This window comes from Gopherus flavomarginatus, chromosome 4 (genome assembly GCF_025201925.1).
Source record: "Gopherus flavomarginatus isolate rGopFla2 chromosome 4, rGopFla2.mat.asm, whole genome shotgun sequence".
In the NCBI taxonomy this organism is placed as follows: domain Eukaryota; kingdom Metazoa; phylum Chordata; order Testudines; family Testudinidae; genus Gopherus; species Gopherus flavomarginatus.
Window position 1 is genome coordinate 184642203 of NC_066620.1, and position 27000 is coordinate 184669202.

At 45.2% G+C, this 27000-nt stretch overlaps 1 protein-coding gene across 3 annotated transcripts in view; it reads left to right on the plus strand.

The window, feature by feature from the left end:
- Positions 1-27000, plus strand: part of RNF144A (ring finger protein 144A) — a 106888-nt gene that overhangs the window by 68993 nt on the left and 10895 nt on the right. For all 3 annotated transcript variants that reach the window (XM_050950951.1, XM_050950952.1, XM_050950953.1), the window contains 3 exons: positions 23402-23506; positions 23699-23759; positions 26720-26927. In XM_050950951.1, coding sequence (XP_050806908.1) covers positions 23402-23506; positions 23699-23759; positions 26720-26927 — 374 coding nt within the window. The remainder of the gene's footprint in view (positions 1-23401; positions 23507-23698; positions 23760-26719; positions 26928-27000) is intronic.

Consider the following 27000-nt stretch of genomic DNA (forward strand, 5'->3'; position numbering starts at 1 on the left):
TTAGATTAAGACAGCTCCTAATGGAAGCAGCCTTGACACCTTCGCCCTCGGCTCAGAGCGCAAGCAAGCCGGTGAGCAAGGGCACCGCGGCACCGAGTACCTCCTCCAAGAAGGCGGCACCGAAACCGAGCCAGAGCCGCTCCACCTCCCTGAGACCGAAGGCGGCGAAGGCACAAATCGTCTCGCCATCAGCTGCCCCGCAGCCAGACCCTGCGCAGAAAGCGGATTGCCCGGCACCGATACCAGCCGCGGCACCGCCCAAACCGGTACCGTCGACTCCGGCCCCGCGAGGTCCGTCGAGTCCGGCACCTGGTAGCTCCCCGGTACACGCAGTGGTAGAGCTCTCCACACCTACTACCCCGGAGACATTTGCCGCGGCGAGAGAGCTGATCGCCATTACGGAGGCACCCATGCCCTTACCCCCGGCACCGCCGGTGCGGGTCCTGTGTTCTATGGGCAAGCCGACCCTGACCAGACCAGCTTCGGTCAGTGTAACAGACCGGCACCGCTCCAGGTCGCGGTCCGACAGACGCTCAGCTTCAAGACGCCGTTCAGGCTCACGGCGTCGGTCCCGATCCGACACCTTCTGTCCAGGAGACAGAACAAAGAAGAGGAGGAGCAGAGGGGAGGGAGGGAGAAAGCTGCTGCAGGAATTTTGGGGGTCAGTTTGGGCTGGGTGGTGCAACGCAGGGAACCTCAAGCTGGGGTCTAAGCTCCCTGAAACCCCCAGAAGGACTTGATTGAGGGGTTCTGATTGTACCTACACGCTCTGCTTGGAACTGTGTACCTGTTGTCTAATAATCCTTCTGTTTTTACTGGTTGGCTGAGAGTCTCAATGAATCTCAGGAAGAGGGGTGCAGGGCCTTGTCTCCCCTATACTCCATGACAAAGACCATACAGTCGAACTATAAGACTGTATAGCAGACCTTGACCTCCAGTGTCCCAACAGCCAAAGGTGTGGAACGCAAGTACTTCGCCCCGTCAAAGGGGTACGACTTCTTGTTTTGCCGCCCAAGCCCACGTTCCCTGGTACTCGGCAGTAAACGAGAGAGTGCCATGGGCAGCAGGCCCCAGCCCCTAAGGCCAAAGAAGCAAAGCGCCTGGACCTGTTTGGCAGGAAGGTGTATTCCTCAGGGAGCCTCCCGTTGAGGATTGCTAACCAACAGGCCATCCTCAACAGGCATAACTTCAGCTCCTGGGTGGCAGTGGGGAAGTTTAAGGACAGCTTCCCGCAGAGTTCCCAACAGGAGTTTACGGCGCTGGTGGACGAAGGCAAGGCCATAGCGAAGACCTCTCTCTCCAGGTGTCCTTGGATTCGGAGGACACGGCGACCAGGACAATCGCATCTAGCGTGGTCATGTGACATTCGGCGTGGCTGCAGGAGTTCTGCTGCCTGAGGTCCAGAACTCGCTCCAGGACCTCCCATTCGAAGGGTCCGGACTTTTTTCGGACCAGATGGACGCAAAGCTGCATAGCCTCAAGGACTCAAGGGCCACACTCAGGTCGCTGGGTATGCACACCCTGGCGACCCAAAGAAAGCCCTTCAATCTGCAGCCGCTTCCTCAGTGTTGCTACCAACCTCGTCCTAGGCAGGAGTCCTACCACAAGTGAAATGGGGATAACAGGAGGCAGCGCAATAACAATAGCTCCAATAGGCCAGGCCGGAGCCAAGGCCAACATAAGTCTGAACCCGACCCTAAACCAGGCTTTTGAAGGTGCACTCGAGAACAGCGTACCGGACCAATCAGCAGATCCCTCTCCTTGTTTCCTGGATCACCTGTCCTGCTTCTCTTGTGTGTGGTCCAGTATTACGTCGGACCACTGGATGTTACGCATGGTACGAAGTGGTTACAGGCTTCAGTTCTCCTCCCTGCCTACCCTTCACCCCTTTTCCCTGTCCCTCTTCAGAGACCTTTCTCATGAGCACGTCCTGGAAAAGGAGGTTCACACACTCCTACAGGCGGGGGCGGTACAGTTGATGCCAAAGGACCTAAGAGGGAAAAGTTCTACTCACGCTAATTCCTTATTCCCAAGGCCAAAGGAGGCCTTCGTCCCATTCTGGACCTGGGCGGGCTCAACAAGTTCCTGGTCAAGGCCCAGTTCCGCATGGTCTCTCTGGGCACCATCATCCCTTCCCTGGATCCGGGGAATGGTACGCTGCCCTCGACATGAAGGACACGTACTTTCATATCGCCATCCACTCAGCGCATCGCTGATTCCTGCACCTCAGTGTGAACCAAGAACATTACCAGTTCACAGTTCTCCCGTTTGGCCTAGCTGCGGCACCACAGGTGTTCACAAAATGCATAGCGGTGGCGGCGGCTTTCTTGGGGTCTTGTGGTCGGGAGTGGAGCAGTCGCTCCATATCAATATGAAGGAGCTCAGGGCAGTTGGTTTAGCCTGCCAGACTTTTCACTCCACTTCGAGTGGTAACAGCTTGACAGTTCTGACAGACAGGGCGACCTCCATGTTTTACATAAACAAGCAAGGCGGAGCCCATTCCTTGCCGTTCTGCCACAAGGCTCTCCTCCTCCTGGAACTTTTGCATAGCCCATGCCATTCACCTTGAGGCGTCACATCTCCCAGGGGTGTGGAATGAACTGGCGGACCACCTCAGCAGGTCGTACCGCATACAGGAGTGGACGCTCAGAGCAGACATCATGTATTCGCTGTTCTTCAAGTGGGGGATTCCCCAGGTAGACCTGTTTGCTGCCAGGGCAACGCCCGGTGCTCACAGTTCTGCTTGTTCCAGGCCAGCAACCCGGGCTCAATAGGAGACGTGTTTGCAATTAAAATACGCCTTCTTCCTGCTTCCTCTGGTGCACAAGGTCCTGCTCAAGGTGTGCAGGGACAGAGTGGTGGTCATCCTTATCACCCCAGCTTAGCCCAGCCAGCATTGGTTCACCATGCTCCTGGCACTATCTGTGGAAGCCCCGGTAACCCTGCCTCTACACCGGGATCTCATTACGCAGGACGGAGGGCGGCTCCTCCACCCCGACCTGCAATCACTGCATCTGATGGCATGGAAGCTCTGTGGCTGAACGCTTTGGAGAGCCCGTGCTCCCTCCCTGTGCAGCAGGTTCTACTAGGTAGTAGGAAGCCCTCTACCAGGGCGACTTACCTGGCCAAGGGGAAAAGGTTCTCGTGCTGGTGGGGCCCTAACAGGTCCAGCCACGCCAGTCTCTGGTCCTTACCATTCCAGAATACCTACTGCACCTCAAGAAGCAGGGACTGGCCCCGTCCTCTATCAGGGTGCATCTGGCAGCCATCTCCGCCTTCCACTTGGGGTTTTCAGGGGCTCGGTGTTCTCCCACCCAGTGGTGGGGCAGTTCCTTAAAGACTGGAGAGGGCGTTCCCTTACTCATGTCCCCCAGTTCCCCCATGAAATCTCAACTTAGTCCTTTCTAAGCTCATGGGGCCCCATTCAAGCCCCTTGCTGCCTGCTCTCTCCTCCACCTTTCCTGGAAGGTGGCATTCCTGGTGGCCATTACCTCGGCCAGAAGGGTATCTGAGCTGAGGGCAGTCACCTCAGAGCTGCCATATACAGTATTTCATAAAGACAAGGTACAGCTCCGCCCACACCCCAAGTTCCTCCCAAAGGTGGTCTCACAATTCCAAGATATTTGTCTGCCGGTGTTTTTTCCCAAACCCCACGCAGACCTGAGTCACCACAGTCTGCACTCCCTGGATGTCTGTCGAGCGTTAGTGTTCTACTTGGAGCGCACCAAGGCCTTTCATAAATCCACACAGCTGTTTGTGGCCGTGGCAGAAAGGATGAGAGGCCTCTCGGTGTCGGCGCCGTGGATCCCCTCCTAGATTACAGACTGCATTCGGGCATGTTATGACCTCTGAGGGTCATGGCCCTGGTGGTCACAGCCCACTCAACCAGGGCTCAAGCAGCTTCAGCGGCTTTCCTGGCACAGGTCCCAGTCCAGGAGATCTCAGAGCAGCCACCTGGTCCTTGGGGCATACTTTACGACCCACAACGCGGTCGACCAGCAGGCCTGAGAGGACGTGGCGGTTGGCAGGGCAGTCCTCCGATCAATTGCTCCATGACTCCTACCCTCCTCCGAAAGTAAGCTTGTAATTCACCTAAGGTGAAATGGACTTGAACAAGCACTCGAAGAAAAAAGTTACCTACCTCTTCGTAACTGTTGTTCTTCGAGATGTCATTCATGTTCATTCCATCACCTGCCCTCCTACCCCTCTGTCAGAGTTGCTGGCAAAAAGGAACTGGAGGGGGTTGGGCCAGCGGGGGTATATATGCACGGCGCAGTGGCTCTTGCTCAGGCGGGGGCCCCCTGCCGGCCCAACGGGAGCCGCTAAGGGAAAAATTTCTGACACTCATGCATACATGCGTCACACACACACCTAATGTGGAATGGACGTGAACAACACATCTTGAAGAACAACAGTTACGAAAAGGTAGGTAATTTTTTTTTTCCCCATCTACCATTTTGGTAGCTCTTGTAGTTGTATACTAGCACTGAGATTGTTTGAGTTGAAAAATTTCAGTTTTGTTCTGTGCTGTGAATCTTTTATTTCCATATGAGTTTAGTGAATGCTGTGGATGCATTTTCTATCCTCGATGTCACTTCTTTCTTCAAGTTCTTCTTAATATCATAATTCCATGATTTCGAATTGGGGAAAAAAATGCGAGTGTGAGACCTGGGACAAATACTGTGCCTATTCAGTTAAAATAAGAATTGCTTCATTGTGCCCTTGTTTAGGGAGCGATTGGTCAAGTATGCAAAAGGGTATGAAATAATTCCATGCAAAACCAGTCTGTTGCCCATAGGATAGTTTTTTATATTCACAGCTAGGTTTTGCACATCTTTATTCCCTAAATCAGCTGCTGGATATTTTAGTTTCATTTCACTGTAACTTCCAAATGATAGCCCAGAGAAGAACTGCCACACCAGGTATGTTTCCCTGACATGTTCCCTACTGTTGCTCACTTCTTCCATTCTTCCTGGTAGAATATCATTATTGCTTTCTATTTCTAGATAAATCATTAGGAAGTGCTGATAAACTGTGCCCAAGGAACAGTTTAAGTAAACTTAACACGGAGACATTAACTTAGTGTCTCCAATTCAATCAGGTACATTAATCAGTTTTTAGAATTAGTATTTGTTTATCCTCGATAGTCTGCTCAGGATGGTGCATTACACAAAAACCTAAACAGTCTATCTCTCTCGGTACTTACATGGCCCTTAGCGCAGTAGTGTTTGAGGACCTCAGAAACATGAATGCATTTATTCTTGCAAGCTCCCTGTGATATAGGGATATATTATCCCCCTTATAGTGATGGGGAATTGAGACAGCCTGACTTCCCTAAGTGGTAGACAGGAAGTCTGGGGCAGAGCTGGGAATTCAACTGAGAATTCATGAATGCCTTAAACACAAGGCCTCAGTCTCTGCCCTGAAGCATTTACTGTTTAACAAATTGCGTTGAAGACTGCAATTGATTTTACCAAGAGCCAAATCCTAAACCTATTGAAGTCAGTGGAAAGGCTTCCATTGACTTCATCAGTCTTTGGATTACGCCCTAAATACAGTAGACTAGTGAATCCATTGTACAACTCATCCAGTGTCAGTGAAAATACACCAGCAAAATGTTTAACTCAGTATGTGTTTAAGCTCTTCACAAACCAGTGCATGCAAAGTTTTTGTCCAAGTGCTATGACGGAAATACAGAATAAGAATGAAAAAAATATCATAGCACATTGGTTAAAAAATGTGAATGGTATTTTTGTGGTGATTTTCTCGGTGTTAGTTCTAGAGTCACTTTCTAACATATTCTATATAGAGAGAGAGAGCAAGAATATTTTACTCTCAAAGCGGTCTTTCGGTGCGGTACCAGCAGAATGAATGCAGAACTTAGATCAATGTGCTGATTTGCACAGACAGAAATATTATAGCGTTGAGGAGTCTTTGACCCCTATATGACCCCGGAAGTGCTAGTGTCAGAATCTCATGAAGGATTATCTCCTCCCAACATTAACACAATACCACAACATTGCTATTTGGAAAGATAGAATGTGGGTATTGTTTCCTTTTGCATACTGGCTGACTTGCCAGTGAATTGAATGGAGCCGATTATGCCTTATCAGCAGAGGAGTGGCAAAGACACTACAATTTCCGATCATATTATATTTAGTCAATTGTGATTGTTTTTACAGTATTCCATTATGGGCTTTTTCAGTGTGATTGTTAATGCACATACAATGACTGTGAGCTCTCTAAATTTTGTGTACACAGTGAAATCCATTGGGAATATTTCAGCTGCTGTGTAGTGTGGTACAGTTGCAGGAATCTAGGAAATGTGAGGAAAATAAACTACCTGCTGTTAATATCCTTTTGACTGTTGGTCACAAGAAAAGCTGTTATCTTTGTCCTCCTGGAAGCCAAACTGTGTCTAAGCTATTATCATTTTTAAAGCTAAATTGCATTTATGTTGGCGTCTGTATTCAAACTGCAGATTTTTAAAGTCATTGTACTGTCTTTTTTTATTAGTCACCTTCAACAGTGAAAGTTAGGGAACAGCAGACCGCTCATACAGTGCTAAGTCTTCACTGCAATGTACAATCCTAATTTTGGGGATGTGGTGGTTCAATTAATAGTCACCTAGAGCTGGAAAAATAAATCCATACATTTTTCCTTTTAAAACTAGCACCTAAACACTGTACTTATGAGCACCATAATCCTACTTTGTTTGGGATCAAAGTGCATCAAGGGCCTCAAATTTTTGCTCTAAGAATATTCGCATTCAGATCTTTTGTTTGGTTTGATTGTTAGTGTCATAAACAGATAGCTAAGGGTTAATGTCTCTTTCACCTGAAAAAAAAAAAGTATCCTGAAACACCTGACCAGAGGACCAATCAGGAAACCAGACTTTTTTCAACTCTGGGTGGAGGGAAGTTTGTGTCTGAGTTCTTTGTCTTCTGCCTGAATCTCTCTCAGCTAGAGAAGGATTTTTCTATTTCCTGCTTTTCTAATCTTCTGTTTCCCAGTTGTAAGTACAAAGAGATCAAATAGTGAGTTATATGGTTTTTTTTCTTTTGTATTTACATGTCTATAGTTGCTGGAGTGCTTTGAATTGTATTCTTTTGGAATAAGGCTGTTTATTCATATTTCTTTTAAGCAATTGACCCTGTATTTGTCACCTTAATACAGAGAGACCATTTGTATGTATTTTTCTTTCTTTTTTATATAAAGCTTTCTTTTAAGACCTGTTGGAGTTTTTCTTTAGTGAGGAACTCCAGGGAATTGGGTCTACAGCTCACCAGGGAATTGGTGGGAGGAAGAAGTCAGGGGAAAACCTGTGTGTGTTAGATGTACTAGCCTGACTTTGCATTCACTCTGGGTGAAGGGGGAAGAGAGATTGACTCTCGGTAATTCTGTTCTCCAGGCTGGGAATGGGGAGGGTGGAATCCCTCTGTTTAGATTCACGGAGGTTACTTCGGTGTCTTTCTCCAGGAACACCTGGAGGGGAGGGAAGGGAAAAGGTTTATTTCCCTTTGTTGTGAGACTCAAGGGATTTGGGTCTTGGGGTCCCCAGGGAAGGTTTTTGGGGGGACCAGAGTGCCCCAAAACACTCTAATTTTTTGGGTGGTGGCAGCAGTACCAGATCCAAGCTGGTAACTAAGCTTGGAGGTTTTCATGCTAACCCCCATATTTTGGACGCTAAGGTCCAAATCTGGGACTAGGTTATTGACATGGTGGCAGCGTTTATGGGAAAGATAGAATCCAGAAGCCAGTTAGGAATATTATATTTTTCTTTTCTCTGCTAGGGGCTTTTTAGCAGAGAGGAACGTTTGGTTTTAAAAGGGAACCAGAGAGAATTTTTTTTTTCTCTGCTCTCTCTGGCAGCTGTGGCTTGCATATTAAGCAAGCAACCATTAAGAAACTGTTAAGGGTCTTTTGTGACAATAGCACTCCCATTAGGAGGCAGATACCAGCACTATACTCATGCAAATAAAGTGGTTTTTCTGGTTTACTTTACATTAAAAAATTAGCTAGGAAGACAGGGAAAAAGGCACTGTTGCTAGGCAGACCCCAGGAGGCAACAGAGCCTGCAGTTCAAACAATAAACACCGGAGGGCACCCCAACACAAGAAAAGAAAATTTCCTTGTGAATATTCACAAGAACTAGTAACTTTTCAACAGGCATATTATTCTTCACCTTTCACTAAACAAATACAAACACTCTTTAGGCAAAATGAATAAAGCAGACTTGTAGCAGTGTTTCTACAGCATCTAGCACAATCAGTTCTTGATCCATGACAGGGGCTCTGAAGTGCTACCACAATAATAATAACAACAATAATAATAATAATTAATAATAATGAAATAGTCTAATCCTAGAGGAATGAACTTGCAGCTGGGAATCGTGGACTCCTGACTTGCTGTCAGGCCTTGGTCCAGTCAGTTCACCTCACTCTTTGCTATCATGTTGCAAAATGAGATTAATACTTATCTTCATCATTTGGATGTCATGAAAACTAGTGGGTTGTTATCTGTGGGTTGGAATATGTAAAGTGAAGGCCAGTCATTTCCTGCAGCTATACATTTCTCCAATTCCTACAGCATTCATCCTATTCTGTCACAAGAAATCTTCCTCAAACTGCATCATAAGGGAATATGTATTCTGTTTACATAACAAGGGTTTTAGAATTCCTTCCCACATATGGAGTTGTTGAAAACAGACTAAAATATTTAGTTAAAGTTTTTAAATGTAGTTGATATGAGTCAAAATAAAATTGTTAGCTGTTATCTTGACCTATTATATGTATTTTCTTCAACAAAAGCCTCAAACCCTTTTATTTACTATTGCTTTGGAAAAGTTGCAGTTTTCTTTCCTTTTTTATAATAGAAGTGCTGAAAAAGTATATATAGGAGCAGCTGATATTGCTACAGTGGCCTTGGATTCTGGCTTGGAAATACTGCTGGTGGTGATTCACAGTACTGAGCAGTGTTAATGAGTTTGTGGCACTCTCATGTCATAATTCTGACTTAAAACAATTTTCAGAAGAGGGCTAGAGCATGATTCACGGGGACCTGAGACCAAACCTAGATATGAAGTGTGGGGATGCACTGGTGTTTGAGAGCCTAGGCAGCACGAGGTGAGTGAACTGGGGCTGGTCAGTAAGTCAGGGATGGGGTGATTCTCCCCAAGGCCTTGGCTGTAGCAGGTAGGGGAAGGGAGGTTCAGAGAGGGGGAACAGGCTGACTCACTCTGGGACTCAGTGCAGCGGGGAAAGGGGGGGTTGAGTATCAGGTGTGGGGGGGAGTCCATGCCCTGTTCTCCCCAGTCTTTTGGATGCAGGAGGAGAGGGACTGGGCCCATACTTTTCTATTCTACCTCAAACACCCTGCTAAGAGCGAGCATCTTTTCCTTCTTCCCTGGGTTTAATTGCGGCCCTACCTCCCCAAATGCCACCTATGGATGAGCTTATTATAGCCTGAGGGAGGTGAGTTGCAACTCTGCTCACCTCGCTGTGTGTTCTTTGGAGTACAAAGCACTGGGTGGGGGAGACTGAATGGGGTATCTGGGGGGCAACAGGCTGTCAGTGGCGGTGTCATAAACAGATAGTTAAAGGTTAATGTCTCTCTTACCTGTAAAGGGTTAAGAAGCTCAGTAAACCTGGCTGACACCTGACCAGAGGACCAATAAGGGGACAAGATACTTTCAAATCTTGTAAAAGCAGCAAAGAATCCTGTGGCACCTTATAGACTAACAGACGTTTTGGAGCATGAGCTTTCGTGGCTGAATACCCACTTCATCAGATGCATGTAGTGGAAATTTCCAGGGGAAGATATATATGTGTGTGTGTGTGTGTGTGTATGTATATATGTGTGTGTATATGTATATATATGTGTATATGTATATGTGTATGTGTATATATATATATATATATATATATATATATATATATATGCAGGAAAGCTAGAGATAATGAGGTTAGTTCAATCAGGGAGGATGAGGCCCTGTTCTAGCAGTTGAGGTGTGAAAACCAAGGGAGGAGAAACTGGTTTTGTAAATGGCAAGCCATTCACAGTCTTTGTTTAATCCTGAGCTGATGGTGTCATATTTGCAGATGAACTGAAGCTCAGCAGTTTCTCTTTGAAGTCTGGTCCTGAAGTTTTATTGCTGCAGGATGGCCACCTTAAGGTCTGCTATAGTGTGGCCAGGGAGGTTGAAGTGTTCTCCTACAGGTTTTTGTATATTTCCATTCCTAATATCTGATTTGTGTCCGTTTATCCTTTTCCGTTGCGACTGTCCAGTTTGGCCGATGTACATAGCAGAGGGGCATTGCTGGCATATGATGGCATATATTACATTGGTGGACATGCAGGTGAATGAACCGGTGATGGTGTGACTGATCTGGTTAGGTCCTGTGATGGTGTCGCTGGTGTAGATATGTGGGCAGAGTTGGCATCGAGGTTTGTTGCATGGATTGGTTCCTGAGCTAGAGTTCCTATGGTGCGGTGTGCAGTTACTGGTGAGAATATGTTTCAGGTTGGCAGGTTGCCTGTGGGCGAGGACTGGCCTGCCACCCAAGGCCTGTGAAAATGTGGGATCGTTGTCCATGATGGACTGTAGATCCCTGATGATGCGTTGGAGGGGTTTAAGCTGGGGACTGTATGTGATGGCCAGTGGAGTCCTGTTGGTTTCTTTCTTGGGCTTGTCTTGCAGTAGGAGGCTTCTGGGTACACGTCTGGCTCTGTTGATTTGTTTTCTTATTTCCTCATGTGGGTATTGTAGTTTTGAGAATGCTTGGTGGAGATTTTGTAGGTGTTGGTCTCTGTCTGAGGGGTTAGAGCAGATGCGATTGTACCTCAGTGCTTGGCTGTAGACAATGGATCGTGTGATGTGCCCGGGATGGAAGCTGGAGGCATGAAAGTAGGCATAGCAGTCGGTAGGTTTTTGGTATAGGTTGGTGTTATTATGACCATCACTTATTTGCACTGTGGTGTCTAGGAAGTGGAGCTCCCGTGTAGATTGGTCCAGGCTGAGGTTGATGGTGGGGTGGAAGCTGTTGAAATCGTGGTGGAATTTTTCCAGAGTCTCCTTCCCATGGGTCCAGATGATGAAGATGTCATCAGTGTAACGTAGGTAGAGAAGGGGCGTGAGTGGACAAGAGCCGAGGAAGCGTTGTTCCAGGTCGGCCATAAAAATATTGGCATATTGTGGAGCCATGCGGGTGCCCATAGCGGTGCCACTGATCTGGAGGTATATATTGTCATCAAATTTGAAATAGTTGTGTGTGAGGATAAAGGCACAGAGCTCAGCAGCCAGTTGTGCTGTGGCATCATCAGGGATATTGTTCCTGACAGCTTGTATTCCATCTGTGTGTGGGATGTTCGTGTAGAGAGCCTCTACGTTCATGGTGGCTAGGATGGTGTTTTCTGGAAGGTCACCAATGCATTGTAGTTTCCTCAGGAAACTACAAATCTTGGTGGGGGGAAGTCTTTTGTTTGTGCTCTTTGTTTTGGCGGTTGTTCGCTCTTGGAACTAAGAGGGACCAGACGTCAATCCAGGCTCTCCAAATCTTTCTGAATCAATCTCTCATGTTTCAAACTTGTAAGTAACAGCCAGGCAAGGCATGTTAGTCTTATTTTTGTTTTCTCAACTTGTAAATGTTCCTTTTTGCTGAGCGGATTTTACCTCTGTTTGCTGTAACTTTGAACATAAGGCTAGAGGGGTTTCCTCTGGGCTGTATGAATCTGATTACCCTGTAAAGTATTTTCCATCTTGATTTTACAGAGATGATTTTTACCTTTCTTTCTTTAATTAAAAGCTTTCTTTTTAAGAACCTGATTTGATTTTTCCTTGTTTTAAGATCCAAGGGAATTGGATCCATGTTCACCAGGGAATTAGTGAAGGAGTCTCTCAAGGCTACCCAAGGAGGGGAAGGTTTTGGGGGGACAGGAAGTGTTCCAGACACTGAAATTTCTGGATGATGGCAGTGTTACCAGATCTAAGTTAGTAATTAAGCTTAGAAGTGTCCATGCAGGTCCCCACATCTGTACCCTAAAGTTCAGAGTGGGGGAGGAACCTTGACAGGCGGTATTAGTGGGACTTTCAGTGGAGTTGTTGGTGGTGTGGAGGGAGCAGTAGGGTTAGCAAAGGGAGTTGAGGGAAGGGCTAGGGGGGCGGTTGGGAGCGGGGAGGCTTCCTGAAATTAATTTGAAAATGTAGGTGAATATGTCTGGAACTCTTATTTGGAAATGGGACACAGCAGTGAGAGAGTGACGGCAGAGGGCCCAGTTCACAGTTATTTGTTGCCAGAGCATGAGCATAAGGGATAAGCACCCTGGTTCATAGTACTTTCTCTCCGATCACACCACAGTGTGACCAGAATGAAAAACATCACACAGCTCCCAGCTGTTGTATGTTGTCTTTGTACAGATGGACAAGGTGCCTGGATACCAAGGCCCAAAATGTTGGTGGAACCTAGCCAGGTAGGTTGTAATGCACCAACTATCTGTGTGAACAGACTATCCATGGTGACCCAATAACACCTTATGGGGAACGCTGTAGAGCACTGTGTTTAGAACTGATTTGGTGTATGTACCGGAGTATTATCTATTTTCCATTATTATGGTCAGGCCCTTGGCCCCATGGTACTGTGCACAGTGCAGACACCCAAAGAAATATGGTCTCTGTGCTCATCTTCTGAGAAAAGAAGTGATTTACTAGGGTAGGAGTGATGGGTGACAATCAAATATGTAGAATTTTTGTATATGTAGATTCACTTGCAACTTCTATCCTGATAATTCTAAGTACATAAAATGCCAAATATCCCCATCTGCTCCTCCAGACATTATAAACTGGCTGATTTCTTACAAGCATTGCAGCAAAGATGAATCCTGAGGGTGTTAGTCTTACATACACATCAGCGAGACTTTCCAAGCTCAGTGTTTCCGTTCCTCGTCTTACTTGAGATATTTGACTGGAAACAGGCTTTTGTTTTTGAGCTCATTTGTTTCCTGCTTGTTGGTCCTAACCTGGCATGCTAATGATTTCCACAGCGATCAGTTATAATGTCTCAAAGGATTTTTAGCTTCAGCTCTACTACATATCTAATGCTTTAGAAGCCAACAGGGCTTCTCTTTACAGAAATCTTTTTCTACACAACCCCATCCTCGATGATGGAGCAAGAAGGATTGTACATGACTTTGACAGCCATGGTTTTAGGACCACCTCCCTCTGCCCAAACTAGTGCAGAAATCCCTTAATGCAGTAGAATGGCAGTTGTTCTGCCCAGGGTAAAGGTTGCAGCAAGGCACAACACAGAGGAACACTGTTATTTTCTGGATAGCGCACACAGATGTTCCTTGGGGGTGTTTGCTGCATCAGTGGGAAAAGGAGCAGGCACATGACCACCAAATTCACGGTCCATTTTGGTCAATTTCACAGTCATAGGATTTTTTTAAAATTGTACATTTCATGATTTCAGCTATTTAAATCTGAAATATCACAGTGTTGTAATTGTCTGGGTCCTGACCCAAAAGGGAGTTGAGGATTGGGTCGCAAAGTTATTGTAAGCGGGGGTGGGGGGGGGAGTGCGGTACTGCTACCCTTACTTCTGTGCTGCTGCTGGCGGCGGCGCTGTCTTCAGAGTTGGGCAGCTGGAGATTGGTGGCTACTAGCCAAAAGTCTAGCTGTGAAGGCAGAGCCGCTGCCAGCAGCAGTGCAGAAGTAAGGATGGCGTGGTATGGTATTGCTACCCTTACTTCTGTGATGCTGCCTGCAGAGCTGGGCCCTCAATCAGCAGCCACCACTGTCCGGCCACGCAGCTCTAGAAATGCTTGTCTTCTCAATGAAATCTGTATAGTGTAGGGTAAAAGCACACAAAAGACCAGATTTCACGGCGGGGGAGACCAGATTTCGTGGTCCATGATGCATTTTTCATGGCTGTGAATTTGGTAGTGCTCCACACATGCTTAGTGGGGTTTATGAGTATGTGGATCTGCTGGCTAAAAACCCCTGGGTAGTGGAAGAGCTTCGGCAGGACTTACTAGTACAGTCCATGGACTATATTGGTAGCTCTGCCCCCGCACCGAGTGTTTTTTTTAATTAGTGAATTTGCACAACTGGAGGTCTGTTGGCCACTTTACTTCCCTTGGTTCTACTAGTTGAGGGGTAGTGTTAAGTTATGTCCAAGGTTTCATACAAGTCCTGCTGGCTGAAGCTGCTTAGTGGATCAATGTGCTCCCTGGTTGGTGCCACCTACTTTTTGTACCATATTGGGTCTTTGATGCTGGAATTGTGGGCACCTTCCTTCACTGGAGCCGCTATTCTAAGCAGACCACTCAGTACTGAGGGACCTGTAGTGCTGGTTTATGCCAACCAGCATTATTTGTCCACTCATTTGAGTATCATGGCTCTGTTGTCACGCAGGAGAGGAGTTGCTTTGCTGACATGAAACATGGAATCAGGAAGACTGTGGGTGTTATGGATGCTCTTTGATGGTGTCTTCTGTCTCAGGGCCACATGTCAACTCAGACTAAGATGTGTACCTATCAAACAGCAGTGGCTTCTGTCCTTTTGTATTGCTCTGAAACAGAGGCCTCCACAAAGACACAGTGCTGAATGCTTTCATTGTGAAACAGCAATGATACATTGAAGGCAAATGGTGATGTCATCATGTTACAAATGAGGATGTCAGGCGCTGGAACAACTAGCCTCCAATGTCTTCCCAAGTGACAATGTCAGCTCAGGTGGCTTTGCCATCTGCACCATATGCTGGAGTCCATACTATCCCACCAGCTTTGTGTTGGATCCAACAAAAGATGGATGGAGAAGACCTTGCAGAAAGCCACATGCACACTAGAAGGGTGTCATGGCTTCTGGCCTTGTCCCCTTTAGCCTTAATATAGAGCTTTGTTTCAAAGAACAGGTCTATAAAAATGATCATTTTCAAAAAGGAATAACTGGGATAAAGATCTGTCTAGCACACGTCTGTCACCATGGTATCTAGGTGATCTATGGGAATGGATGCTGTAATATATTACTTGATTTTTTAGTAGACATATGGTCAATCACTGCTGTTTTAAGGAGGAATCCCTCCCACAGTCACTTCAGTTGCTTTTTACAAATCTCTCCATGATTAAATGTGCATAGATGTTGTGTAGTAAATTGCTTGTCAGCCAAGTAGGATTAGTGTGGTGCTAAGAAGAAATGTAACTAGATTTGTAGATGCCACAGAGCATCTTGCACACTGAAGAAGCAGTGATGGGGGAAGGGTGTATACTGGAGCTTCTCAAGGTTAAGGACTTTCTCTTTCAGTGATTACAGAGCAGTGGTCATGCTGGTAGCTTTGCTGCCAGCCTTTTACACAGTAGAGCCACACAAGCTATTAGATGAGAGAGAAGCTTAAAAACAGCGAACAAAACTACCTTTTTGTATTTTCCTTGTATTTTGCTTTAGGAATACATTGCATGCCATGTCCCAGCTCTGCTGTTAAGTCAAAGGCCAGACACTGGGAGGTGGGTAAAACTGTCTACCAGTTTAACCACTTCATCTGCTAAACTGGCTGCGAAATTGAAATTGTCAGTCTGATATGATGATTAATGTTACATAGGATATCTTGCTATGTGCAGCAGCAAGGGCATAAATACAGCATTGCTGAGTCTTCCTTAGAAAGGAATTCCTTCTCCCCAAATAAGAGAAAAATAATTTTACATGTGAGGATATGCAACAAAAATACACAGAATGATCGTTTTGTAAAGCAGAAGATCATCTTTCATAGCAAACACACACAACTTTGTAAAATTTAACTATTGCAAAAAGAGAGAGAGAGAGATAACATTGTGTATCTGTTACTTCCATTTCTCATCTGTCTCTCTAAACTCATCACTGTAGCATTTGAGCAGCTGTCTAGTATCGTTTCACCAGAAGAGTTACACATGGCTCAGAATGTAGATTGGGAGCTGTAACAAACCAAATGTAAACTGCTCTGAGACATAGGACATCACAGATTTCATTCTTTTACAGAGTTTAAGGCCAAAAGAGACTATTATGGTTATCTAGTTCAACCTCCTTCCTAACATAGAACTTAAAATGTCAACTAGTAATTCCTGCATCTAGCCCAGCAGACACCAGGGAGTAATGAGAGCATCGCCTCCAGCGGCAGTGAAAACAGGAGGCAGCTCCCCCTGCATCCTGCAACCATATGTATGATTGAACTGAGGGAGCTTCTTCAAGAAACAATGCTCCTGACAGCAGACAGGCTCCTCTTAAAGCAAGCAGTCAAAGGACAGCAGCATTCCTACAAAATCCATTATATTCAAAATCCTGGACCACTGCATGAATCAAGAATTCTTCCAGACAGCAGCCTGGAGGAAGGGTCAAGGGTGGTGTGTAAGGAGATTTGTTGGACCAGGGAAGGTGTGTGGGGGGGAGGAGGAGGAGGAGGAGGAGGAGGAGGAGGATGATGGTCACCTCGATTTTTGAGGATTTGTCAACCATCATAGTTTGTATTAATGGGTCTTTGCATAACACCACAGCCCAGTTTGGGAAGAACAACCCTTCACTGAACTGGCCACAGAGCCATTTGCCTAGTTGTATTGATTGCTTAGTTGTTTCCATGCAGGGCCGGCTCCAGGCACCAGCAGAGCAAGCTGGTGCTTTGGGCGGCATATTCTAAGGGGCGGCATTCCGCCCAAACCTAGGGCAGCACGGCCGGTTTTTTTGTTTGTTTGTTTTTGTTTGTTTGTTTTTTGGTTTGCCGCTCCGGCCACCCTGTAGGGGGCGGCATTGCGGAGGAGGGGAGTGCCCTGCAGCAAACTGGGCAGGGCAGCCCGTTTTTCCCTCTCCGCCGACTGGAGCGGAGCAGAGCCCTCCCGGCAGGCGGCACAGTGGTCAGGAGTGCGGGACAAGTGCCCCGCTGAAGCCCTGGCCGCCCCCCCTGCTCTCTCTCTCTCCCCACTCCCTCCCCTTCCTCCCCACTAGACTGGGTGCACATTCCGCTGCACGTCTGCAGCACAGGGTGTCCCCCTGCACCCTGGCTCCGGCTGCCCGGCAGGGTTTTTTTTGTTGTTTCTTTTCCTCCTGCTTTGCCACTCCAGCCGCGCTGGTTTTTTTTTTCCCCCTGATTTGCCGCTCCGGCCATGCCCCAGGTTTTTTGTTTTGTTTTCTTTCCCTGCTTTGGCACTCCGGCCGTGCTGCAGGTTCCCCTCTACACCTGCTTTGCTGCTCCGGCCGCGCCACAGGTTTTTCTTTTTGTTTTGTTTCCCTGCTTTGGCGCTCTGGCTGCGCTGTAGGTCCCTCCCCCCCTGCTTCTCTGGCCACGCTGCAGGTTTTTTTGTTTGTTTTGATTTTTTCCCCTCCTGGTTTGCCACTCCGGCCACACCACACGTTTTTTTGTTTTGTTTTCTTTGCCACTCCCCGTGCTGCAGGTGTCCCTCCTGCTTTGCCACTCCGCCCCCCCTTTCTTTTTTTTTTTCTTTTTTTTTTTTTTTTTGCTTGAGGCGGCAAAAAAGCCAGAGCCGGCCCTATTTCCATGCCTGGCATTGTGCTTCCAGGTGATTCTTCTCCAAGTCATGGACACTCAGCCTTACGGTGCCATGCAGTACTATCAGTCGCCAGTTGCTCAAAGAAATGTATGTTTGCACAGATTTTGTTTGAGTGCCTTTGAAACATTTCATGTGCCCTCCTCGCTTACAATTGCGGGGGTTTAATTCAGAATGTAAGACTTGTGTTAGAACCATAGCATTGTAGGGCTAAAAGGGACCGTAAAGGTCGACAGGTCTCAGGCATTCAAATTGCATGGCCAGTCCATCTCAACTGGCGCAGATCATATTAGTCTCGATGCTGACCAAGTCAGCTTTCACCAGGATTTCAGTATTGGAAACCTGGTCCTGCCATTTGATGCCCAGCAATCGCTGTAGGTATCACAGATGGAAACGATCTAGCTTTTTAATGTGTTGTTAATAGGCCTATGTTTCACACCTATAGAGCAATGTCATGAGGACAACAGCATTATAGACTTTGGTGTTTTATCTGCACAGATTCCATGTTGCTTCCAGATTCAATGAGAGAGGTGACCATATATACACTGGCTTTCTTAATTCGCACATCCACTTTGCGGTCAATTGTCCCTTAATTGTTCAACATGCTGCTAAGATAAGTAAATTATTTGACAGCTTGGAGCATGATACATTCCAGGCTTATTGAGGGATCTTGGTAAGGTTGTTGAAGAACTGGCTGATACAGAACTTTAGTTTTCGTTTGACAGATGGCGAGGCCAAAGTTAGTAAGTTGATAAGCACAGCTGTTTGTGAGATCTTTTAGTGCTGGTTCAGAGTGCACCATCAGGGCACAATTATCCAGCATGTTCCTGGATCAGCATTTCTGTCACCTTGGTGTTTGTGTATAGATGAGCAAGATCGAAGAGCTTACAAGCGCAGAGGTGTGTAAAGACGCCATTTAAAGCACCACAAAGGGCTTCTTTCAGCATCACAGCAAAGAATAGACCAAAAAGGCTAGGAGTAAGGACACATCCCTGCTTTACCGCTTTTATGATTGGAAATGCATCTGTTATAATTGCCAAATTATGTTAATACATTTGTCTGGACATCCAAATTTAGCCAGCAGTTTCCAAAGGGCAGTGCAGTGGGCTGCATACAATGCCTTGTTTAGATTGAGAACCACAATGTACAAAGGCTGGTGATGTTTCCTACATTTTTCCTGTAATTATTGAATTATGAAAGTCGTGTCAGGAGTGCTCCACCGAGCACAACAGCAGCATTGTGACTCAGAACTTTTTTGATGATTTGGTTCAGGAGTTGGTTCAAGAGGATCCGTACAAGAATCTTGCAGACCACAGAAAGCAAAGAGATACTGAGAGAGTTATCACAGTTGCTCTTCGAGTTTTTTATAAATGGTGACAATGCTGGAATTTTTCAGTTGTTGCGTTATCATTTCCTGAAGCCAGATATGTGAGGAAAAATTCAAAGAACTTGTGCATGAGATTTCCTCCATGTTGGAAAACATAGGTTGGAAAGGGATTGGGACCAGTGGATTTATTATTTTTCATTTACTTAAACAGCCTTTAATGCCTCGGCTCATATGGTGGATTGGCAAATTGTGTTGGGAGGCGGAAAGTGAGGACAGAAGGAAGTGGAAAAGGCAGGGAAAATGGTAGTGTGTGCACATGTGCAGAGGAATGTGGAGGTCAGGAGCTGGGGGAAACTGGCCACACTCTGGCTGCTTTACTCTCCCTTGCTGAGAAACAAAGATATCATGAGTTATGAAAGCAGCGAAGAGTCCTGTGGCACCTTATAGACTAACAGACGTGTTGGAGCATGAGCTTTTGTGGGTGAATACCCACTTCGTCGGATGCATGTAGTTATGAAGAACTTCTCTGAGCAGGACTTCCATCACCTCAGATACTGATCTACTGAGACTAAAGAATTAATGTTTGTATAATTAGTTCACAGTTGCCAAGTTTACGCATCTGCAATGGTATGTTTAAATTTTGTTTGTTTATTTACAAGTTTTAAGTATTGTTAGTAAGGACACATGACCAAGTTAATGGATATTGGTTTTTGTAGATACAGATTATTCTTCTTAGTCCAGTTACAAGGAAAATAAATAAGCTGCTTAACATGTTGGTATTCACAAGAGCCTGCATATAACAAGTGGATGCCTTTGTCACTTTCTCTCACCCATTCCAGCCAGTAGGCAGCTAATCTCAATTCCCCTTCCCTCCTAGGAGATTTATTACGTTGCACTGATCATTTTACAGGTAATTTTCAGTGATTGCATTCAAATAGCAATTCATGGATGGTTGGTTTTTTTAAATCACTTTATTCCTAGAAGAACAAAGGGGTAATCTTACAAAAAGTATAACAGGAGGAAAATCCTACAGTAATTTTACTGGGATGGTTTAAAAGAGATAGCATCAAGGTTAGTTACTGAGCCCTGGATTGTGAACTGGGCACCATAATCCGTTTTGTATTTCATTCCCTGTGTGGACATAGTGATGTGCTGATGCAGTGGAGAATTTCTAACTGTGCTATCAGTTTTGGTTTTCTAACGCTGGTGGCACCTCATGCATTCACTTCCAGGCAGTGGGTGGAGGAGAGATCCACCCAAAAGGAGGGAGCTCACACTGCTGCTTCTTCAGCCCCAGGAGCCTCTGTTTTATGGGAAAGGGAATTTTGAACAGAACCTTGCCTGAAATAAAACCCCTATGGGACAGGACCTGGGACAGATTCTGCCTGACACTTACTGGCTTCAAGGCAGTTTCTAAGCAGATGTAGCAGGAGAAGCACATTTTGGCTTGGCTAGTATTAAGAGTATGGGAAGCTCAGTGTTAAATTAGTGGATAGAGAAGGCACTGACTATTGGACAGGCAGAGATGAGCTACTCCCTTTCCTAGAGGATGTTAGAAAAGGGAATCAAATGTTTGACTGGCTTTGGCAAAGGTCCCAAACAGGGTGGTGAAGAGAATTGCCAAATTAATCATTAATGATGGTAAAGTGCACTGAGCTCGAAAAGCGTTCTTTTAAGTGCTAAGCGTTGTCATTAAATATGTATGCTGTTTCATCTGAATCCACGCTCACCATTTACAGATGGGGGGGATGGGAAGAGCCGACAATGGCACCATGGTAGGACTGATACCCCTGCCACTGTTGGTGCTGAGATCCACAGCCCAGGGCCCTGGTCTCACAGATTTCAGCTGTCTGTGGTACACCTCTACCTCGACAGAACACGACCCGATATAATGCGGTAAAGCAGCAGGGAGTCCCGGGCCCTTTTAAGTACCACCCGAGCCCCGCTGCTTTGCCGTGTTATAACGAAATTTCTGTGAAGCCCCGGGCTCTTTAAATCCCCACCCGAGCCCCGCTGCCAGAGCTCCTGTGGTATCCCCACAGCAGCTGGAGCACCAGGCCCTTTAAATCCCCACCGGGGCTCTGGCAGCCAGGCTTGGGCAGTAATTTAAAGGGCCAGAGGCTCCAGCTGCTGTGGGGAGCCCTGGGCCCTTTAAATCCCCCCCCAAGCCCCGCTGTCAGAGCTCTGGCAGTGATTTAAAGAGACCAGGGCTCCCCACAGCAGCTGGAGCACCAGGCCCTTTAAATCCCCACCGGGAAAGCTGGTCCAGTCCGGGACGGCGTACTGGACCAAACCCAACATAACGCGGCCTCACCTATAAGGCAGTGAGATTTTTTGGTGCCTGAGGATCGTGTTATATCTGGATAGAGGTGTAGTTGCTAGCCATACTTCCAGCAGCCCCAACCCCAGCAGAGCAGGAGACTGTAGCTCAGAAACGCTCCAGGAGCCAAGCATCTCCTGAAGTGAATCCCTGTCTTCGTTGCTTTTGTTCTGACAAAGGCAAGGAGCTGGGCCTTAATATATTGTCTGCAAAGATGCGGAGTTACCGTTGCTGTGGAAACAGTAATTTTTAAAAGTATCAGCTATTCAGTTTCTTTCTGTTTTTCTCCAAGAAACTGAGTTATTGTTTCTTCTGGAAAAAAAACACAGCACCCCTCATAATGTGGAATCTGACAAAAGAATTTGTTGGGCTATAAAGGGCTATATTGCCACCAGTGGAGTAACACACTGCAGTAGTTGAAATGATGATGTTGGGAGAAAGCGAGGATTTTGCTACAGTCGCAAGAGGAGGAAGTCAAAATATCTGTGTGGGATTAAGAACAAATCCTCACAAAGGAGCCATGCAGGCAGGCTTAAAGAATGCACAGTGTGCATAGGGAAGACTGAAGGAGCAGAATATAAATGTGGATCTCTGCAGTTACTGGGTGCATTATATGTATTGGTATGATTAAGACTGGAGAAATTGTTCACCACTCATTTCAGTTGAAAGCCAATTGAGAGTTCTTTTAAAGTTTTATTTATTTATTTACTTGTGATTCTCCCCTGTAGAGCAGAGAGGGAAGTTTGAGTTGCTATTGTATTTCTAAGCATAACATGAGTCTACATGACTCATGTTATTTCTGGCACTAGGTTGGTTGGGTTAGTTTGATTCAGCTTCTCAGATACTTACCGTTGCACTGAAAATACTCAGTTATTTGAGGTGAAGTAAAAAAGTAAAAGTGAGATGTTGATGCTTAGGATGCTTCTATCAGTTAGGAGATGGCAGGACTAAAGTGCTATTTATAATTTTGGTATTTTGTTTCCATTGCCTAGAACTGGAGTAGGATGGTTTAGTAGTTTGATCTTCACCTAGGCTCTCTGGAATCGGTGGCTTATATTCCAGCAGGGTTGACTCAGCCCTTCTCTGTTCCAAGGCAGATTGTGGGAGGGGAAGATTGATTCCAAAGAAGAGTTTTGTGAAGGAAAGAGGAGGTCCAACTTCTCTAGCAGCAGCTTGGCGCATATTGATGTGGTGGTAGCCCTCTCTTCCACATGGGAGAGGGTGAGGTTGGGGAGGGGACTGGATCTGGATCAAGCCTTTAACTCAAAAGTTAGACACAGCCAAGTTTTAAAAATTTCTGCCGTTGACCTATGGTACTGACATCATAAATCAAGAAGGTGGAAGCTGGTAAGAGCGGAGCTGAGGAGAGAGCCAGGGCAAGATGACAGCTGAGGGGAAATAAGACTGGCTAAGGGTTAAAAAGAAAAGCTAGTACATCACATAATATTGGCTTAATCTGATCCCTCTGTGGCTCTTTTCATAAGTGAAGAGGTTTGCCCTTAGCCCAAACCACTCCTTTCCTTATACGACCCTTTTAGAGACCATAATTTCAATTCTGCTATCTCTAAAGCTCAGTGGGATCCTTTGGGATGAAGAATACTATATCTATCTATCAATCTATATGCAGCATTATTATTATTTATTAATTTTATAATTGTTTTATTATGCAGGACATTGATATAGAAATAGCTATTCTTTTTTGAGTCCTCATTTGTGCATTCTTCCTTCACATTGAGAATGAAATATATCCTCACCAAGAAGTTCAGTTAGTTATTTTCTGTGTAATGGGAAACAAGCCAAATAACCTTTCCCATTCTGTTGTATTTGACAGATGACTGTTAATGGGTAGCTACTGCTTACTAAGCTGTTATGGTTTCCGGTGATATAAATCTGAGGGATTTATGAAGACTGGTTAATCTAATTTTATCTTTTATTTTCCTAACATTCCATTTTACTTGCCTCTTATTTACTGTGTATTTTGTAACTGAGGCAGAGCTGTCTAATGACTAGAGCATGGAAATGTATTTCAGGAGATGTAGTTCCTGCCACTTACTTAGTTTAGTGTATATCTTTGGAAAGTCTCTGAATGTGTTAGTCTGTTTCCCCATTTGTAAAAGGGAGATAATATTTACCCACCTGTGCAAAGTGATTTTAAACCTTCAGATGAGCAAGTCAAAGAAAGCATGAAAAATTGATATTTGGAAGAATAGTTACACTCTCCTCTTTTACAGTGCCTGAAACAGTATGTGGAACTTTTGATCAAAGAAGGTCTAGAAACAGCAATTAGTTGCCCTGATGCTTCCTGCCCAAAACGAGGTCATCTACAAGAATATGAGGTATGTTTTTACTGCACGTTGGTTCTTTCAGTATATTCAGACGTGTCTTGCTCAGGGCATATTACAGCTGTTGTTTATTGCCAGCATATGATTTAATCATTTATAAAGGTTGAATGCTGGGTCTCCATTCATTTGAAAGGGCTTAGATTATTGCTGTTCTAATTTGTAATTTCTCTTTTTTTATTTTAACAGATTGAGTGTATGGTTGCATCGGAAATCATGCAAAGGTACAAGAAGCTACAGTTTGAAAGAGGTACAGTATGAAACATCAGTCTTTACTCCAGACCAATGGCTGGCTTCCAAATCTATGGGAATAGTGTTACCCCCACATTGATCCATGTCACAGAGATCATACTGTGGTCCTGTGTATTGTTGGAACCTTATATGATTTGTGAGCAGAAGAAAGCTCAAATTGTTTCTTCCTTTATCTGCTAGTGCATGCATGTTACCATGTACCATGTGATGGAAACTGAGCTGCAGACAGAAAACTGCTGCATATTGTATTAGTATGTTACTGAAAGGGGAATTCTCTGGGCATCATGCGCTTGTATGCTTTATATAGCACTGATGGTAGGATGGCAGTACCTGGGACTGTATAGAAATGTAGGGGTCCTCTATGGAGCCAATCTAAGTTTGGGTGCTGGAATCCTGCAAGAAAATTAGTGTTTGCAGTATTATAGCTGTGTTGAGTCCCAGGGGAGCAGAGAAACAGGGTGGGTGAGGTAATCTCTCTTTTTGGACCAAATTCTGTTGGTGGAAGAGAGAAGCTTTCAAGCTACACAGAGCTTTCTTCAGGTCTTGGGTAACTGTTGGTGAGGCATAGTGACAGGTGCATCTTGTTGATTCTACTCTGACTATGAGGGGTTTGTGTGGCACTCTAAGAGGCAAAGGGAACTTGAGTCTGGGTGGAATAGCTTGAGAACTGCTAACACTAGGGGAGAGAACTTAGACTGGGGTTTATGTTTGGTTATGGTTCTTTTAGCGACAGATCCAAAATCCACTGAATTCAATGAGATTCTTTCCACTGACTTCACTGGGCTTTGGATCAGGCCCTGAGTTACCAGTAAACCAGCCTCCAGGAAAACGAGATACTGTTCTTTTGCATTATTTTTATTTATTTTATTAATTTGTCATCTTTATTATGGTAGTGCCTACCAATCAACTTTAAATGAGGCCCCCGTGGGCTGGGCGTTGTACAAACACTTCTATTGTGAGAATTTCACATGTCGACCAATCTGAAATAAGATCTGTTAATTGCATAATTTTGTTCAATAAAATTTAAAATATCCCCTCCCCTTCTCAGAGACGGTTTTAATCCATAAATTAAAAATGAACACTAACTTTGACTAACAAAGTTATTACAGACAATAAAAGGGAAGGGATGCAGATCGGGTAAGTAAAGAAAACGTCAGAGATCATCTGACCAATCTGAATTAATTCAAATCAGCAGAGCCTGATGCTATTCACCTCAAGAGTGCTGACAGAATTAACTGAAGAAATCTCAGAGCCCCAGCAATAGTAATTGCAAACTCATGGATGACAGGAAAGGTCCCAGAAGCCTGGAGAAGGGCTGACGTAGTGCCTATCTTTAAAAAGGAGGCACCGGGGACCTATAGACCAGTCAGCCTGACCTTGATACCTGGGAAGGTATTAGAACAATGTATAGAACATTCAGTTTGCAAATACCTTATGGATGCAGGGGTAATCACTAGCAGCCAGCATGGATTTATAACAACAAATCATGCCAAACCAACTGGATATCCTTCTTTTACAAGATCTCTCGTTTGGTGGATAGGGGGCATGCGATGGACATAATGTACCTGGACTTTAGCAAGGGTTTGACATGGTCCTACCTGACATTCTGATAAGTAAGCTGGAGAAATGCGGGCTCTGTAGAACTGCCATTAAGTGGTTACATAATTGGTTAAACAACTGCAAACAAATAGTAACTGTTAATGGAATTATGTCAGATTGAAAGAGGTCTCAATTAGTTTCACAAGGATCTGTTGCAGGGCTACTTTTATTTCACATCTTTATTAATTACCTGTAGATGGGTATAGAGAGCATACTGATCAAATCTACAGATGACACAAAGGGGTTGCAAACACTTTGAAGGGTAGAGCTAAAATTCAAAGGGATCTTGAGAAACTGGAGGACTAGGCTATAAATGAAATTCAACAAAGACAAAGGTAAGGTGCTACAACTTAGAGAATAAAAACCAAATGCACAAATATAGAATGGGAAATAACTAGCTTGGCAGCAGTACTGCTGACAAGGATCTGGGAGTTGTGGTGGATCACCGCCTCAACATGAGTCGTCAGTGTAATGCTATGGCAAAAAAAGCAAATGCAATTTTTGGTTGCGTTAACAGAGGCAGAGCATGTAAGTCGTGGGAGGTGATAGCACCATTCCACCCAGCACGGGTTAGGCCTCAACTGGAGTACTGTGTCCAGTTTGGGTCACCACTATGTAGAAAGGATGTGGAGAAACTGGAAAGGATCCAGAGGCAAACAACAGAGGAGATCAAAGGGATGGAATGCAAGTCATATAAGCAAAGTCTGAATGAACTTGGGGGTATTTTTAGTTTGGAAAAGAAGAGATGAAGTGGAGATGTGATAGTGGTCTTCAAATACTTGAAAGGGTGCTATAAAAAAGATTGGAGAAAAATTTGATTTATTTTGAGGCAATGGATGTAAACTACAGCATAGCAGATTTAGATGAAATCTTGGGAAAAACTCCCTAACTGTAAGAACAGTAGGACAATGGAACAGACTGTCTTGGGAGGTTGTGGAAGCTACTTCAGTTTTCACAACACTGGATAGCCATCTGTCTTGGATGATTTAGGCACAACAAATCCTGCATCTTGGCCGGGGTTAGACTACATGACCTTTGTGTTCCCTGTGGTTCTGTGATTCTGTGAGCAATGTAAAAGCAATTAGTTCAGGCAATCTCCAGAAGTGCAGTGTTAGGGAGGTAGGCCCGCATTTGCAAAAGTGGTCTCTAATTTTAAATATCTCTGATACTGGACACATCTGCAAATCAGGCCATAAGTGACTGGCCAGACAAAACTGGAGGCCTCTTTTGAAAACAGCTGGTCTGATGAGCAATCTGAGCATGTGAGCATTCTTAAGCCGTATATAATTAAAGGACATTCCTGTAGCTGTCATTGACTCTGGTTATTTTATACTCTTTTTTTTTTTTTTTTTTTTGCAGAAGTGCTTTTGGATCCATGTCGGACTTGGTGTCCATCTTCTGCCTGCCAGGCAGTTTGCCAACTACAAGAATCAGGGCCTCAAAATCCCCAGCTGGTCCAATGCAAAGCTTGTGACATAGAGTTCTGCTCATCTTGTAAATCCAATTGGCATCCAGGACAAGGCTGTCAAGAGAATATGCCAATCACCTTACTCCCAGGAGAAACAAGGTACAGTACTGCAACTTGCCCAGTGACAGCAGCACAGGTCTACTTGATGTGTAACAGAGGAATATAACCTTGT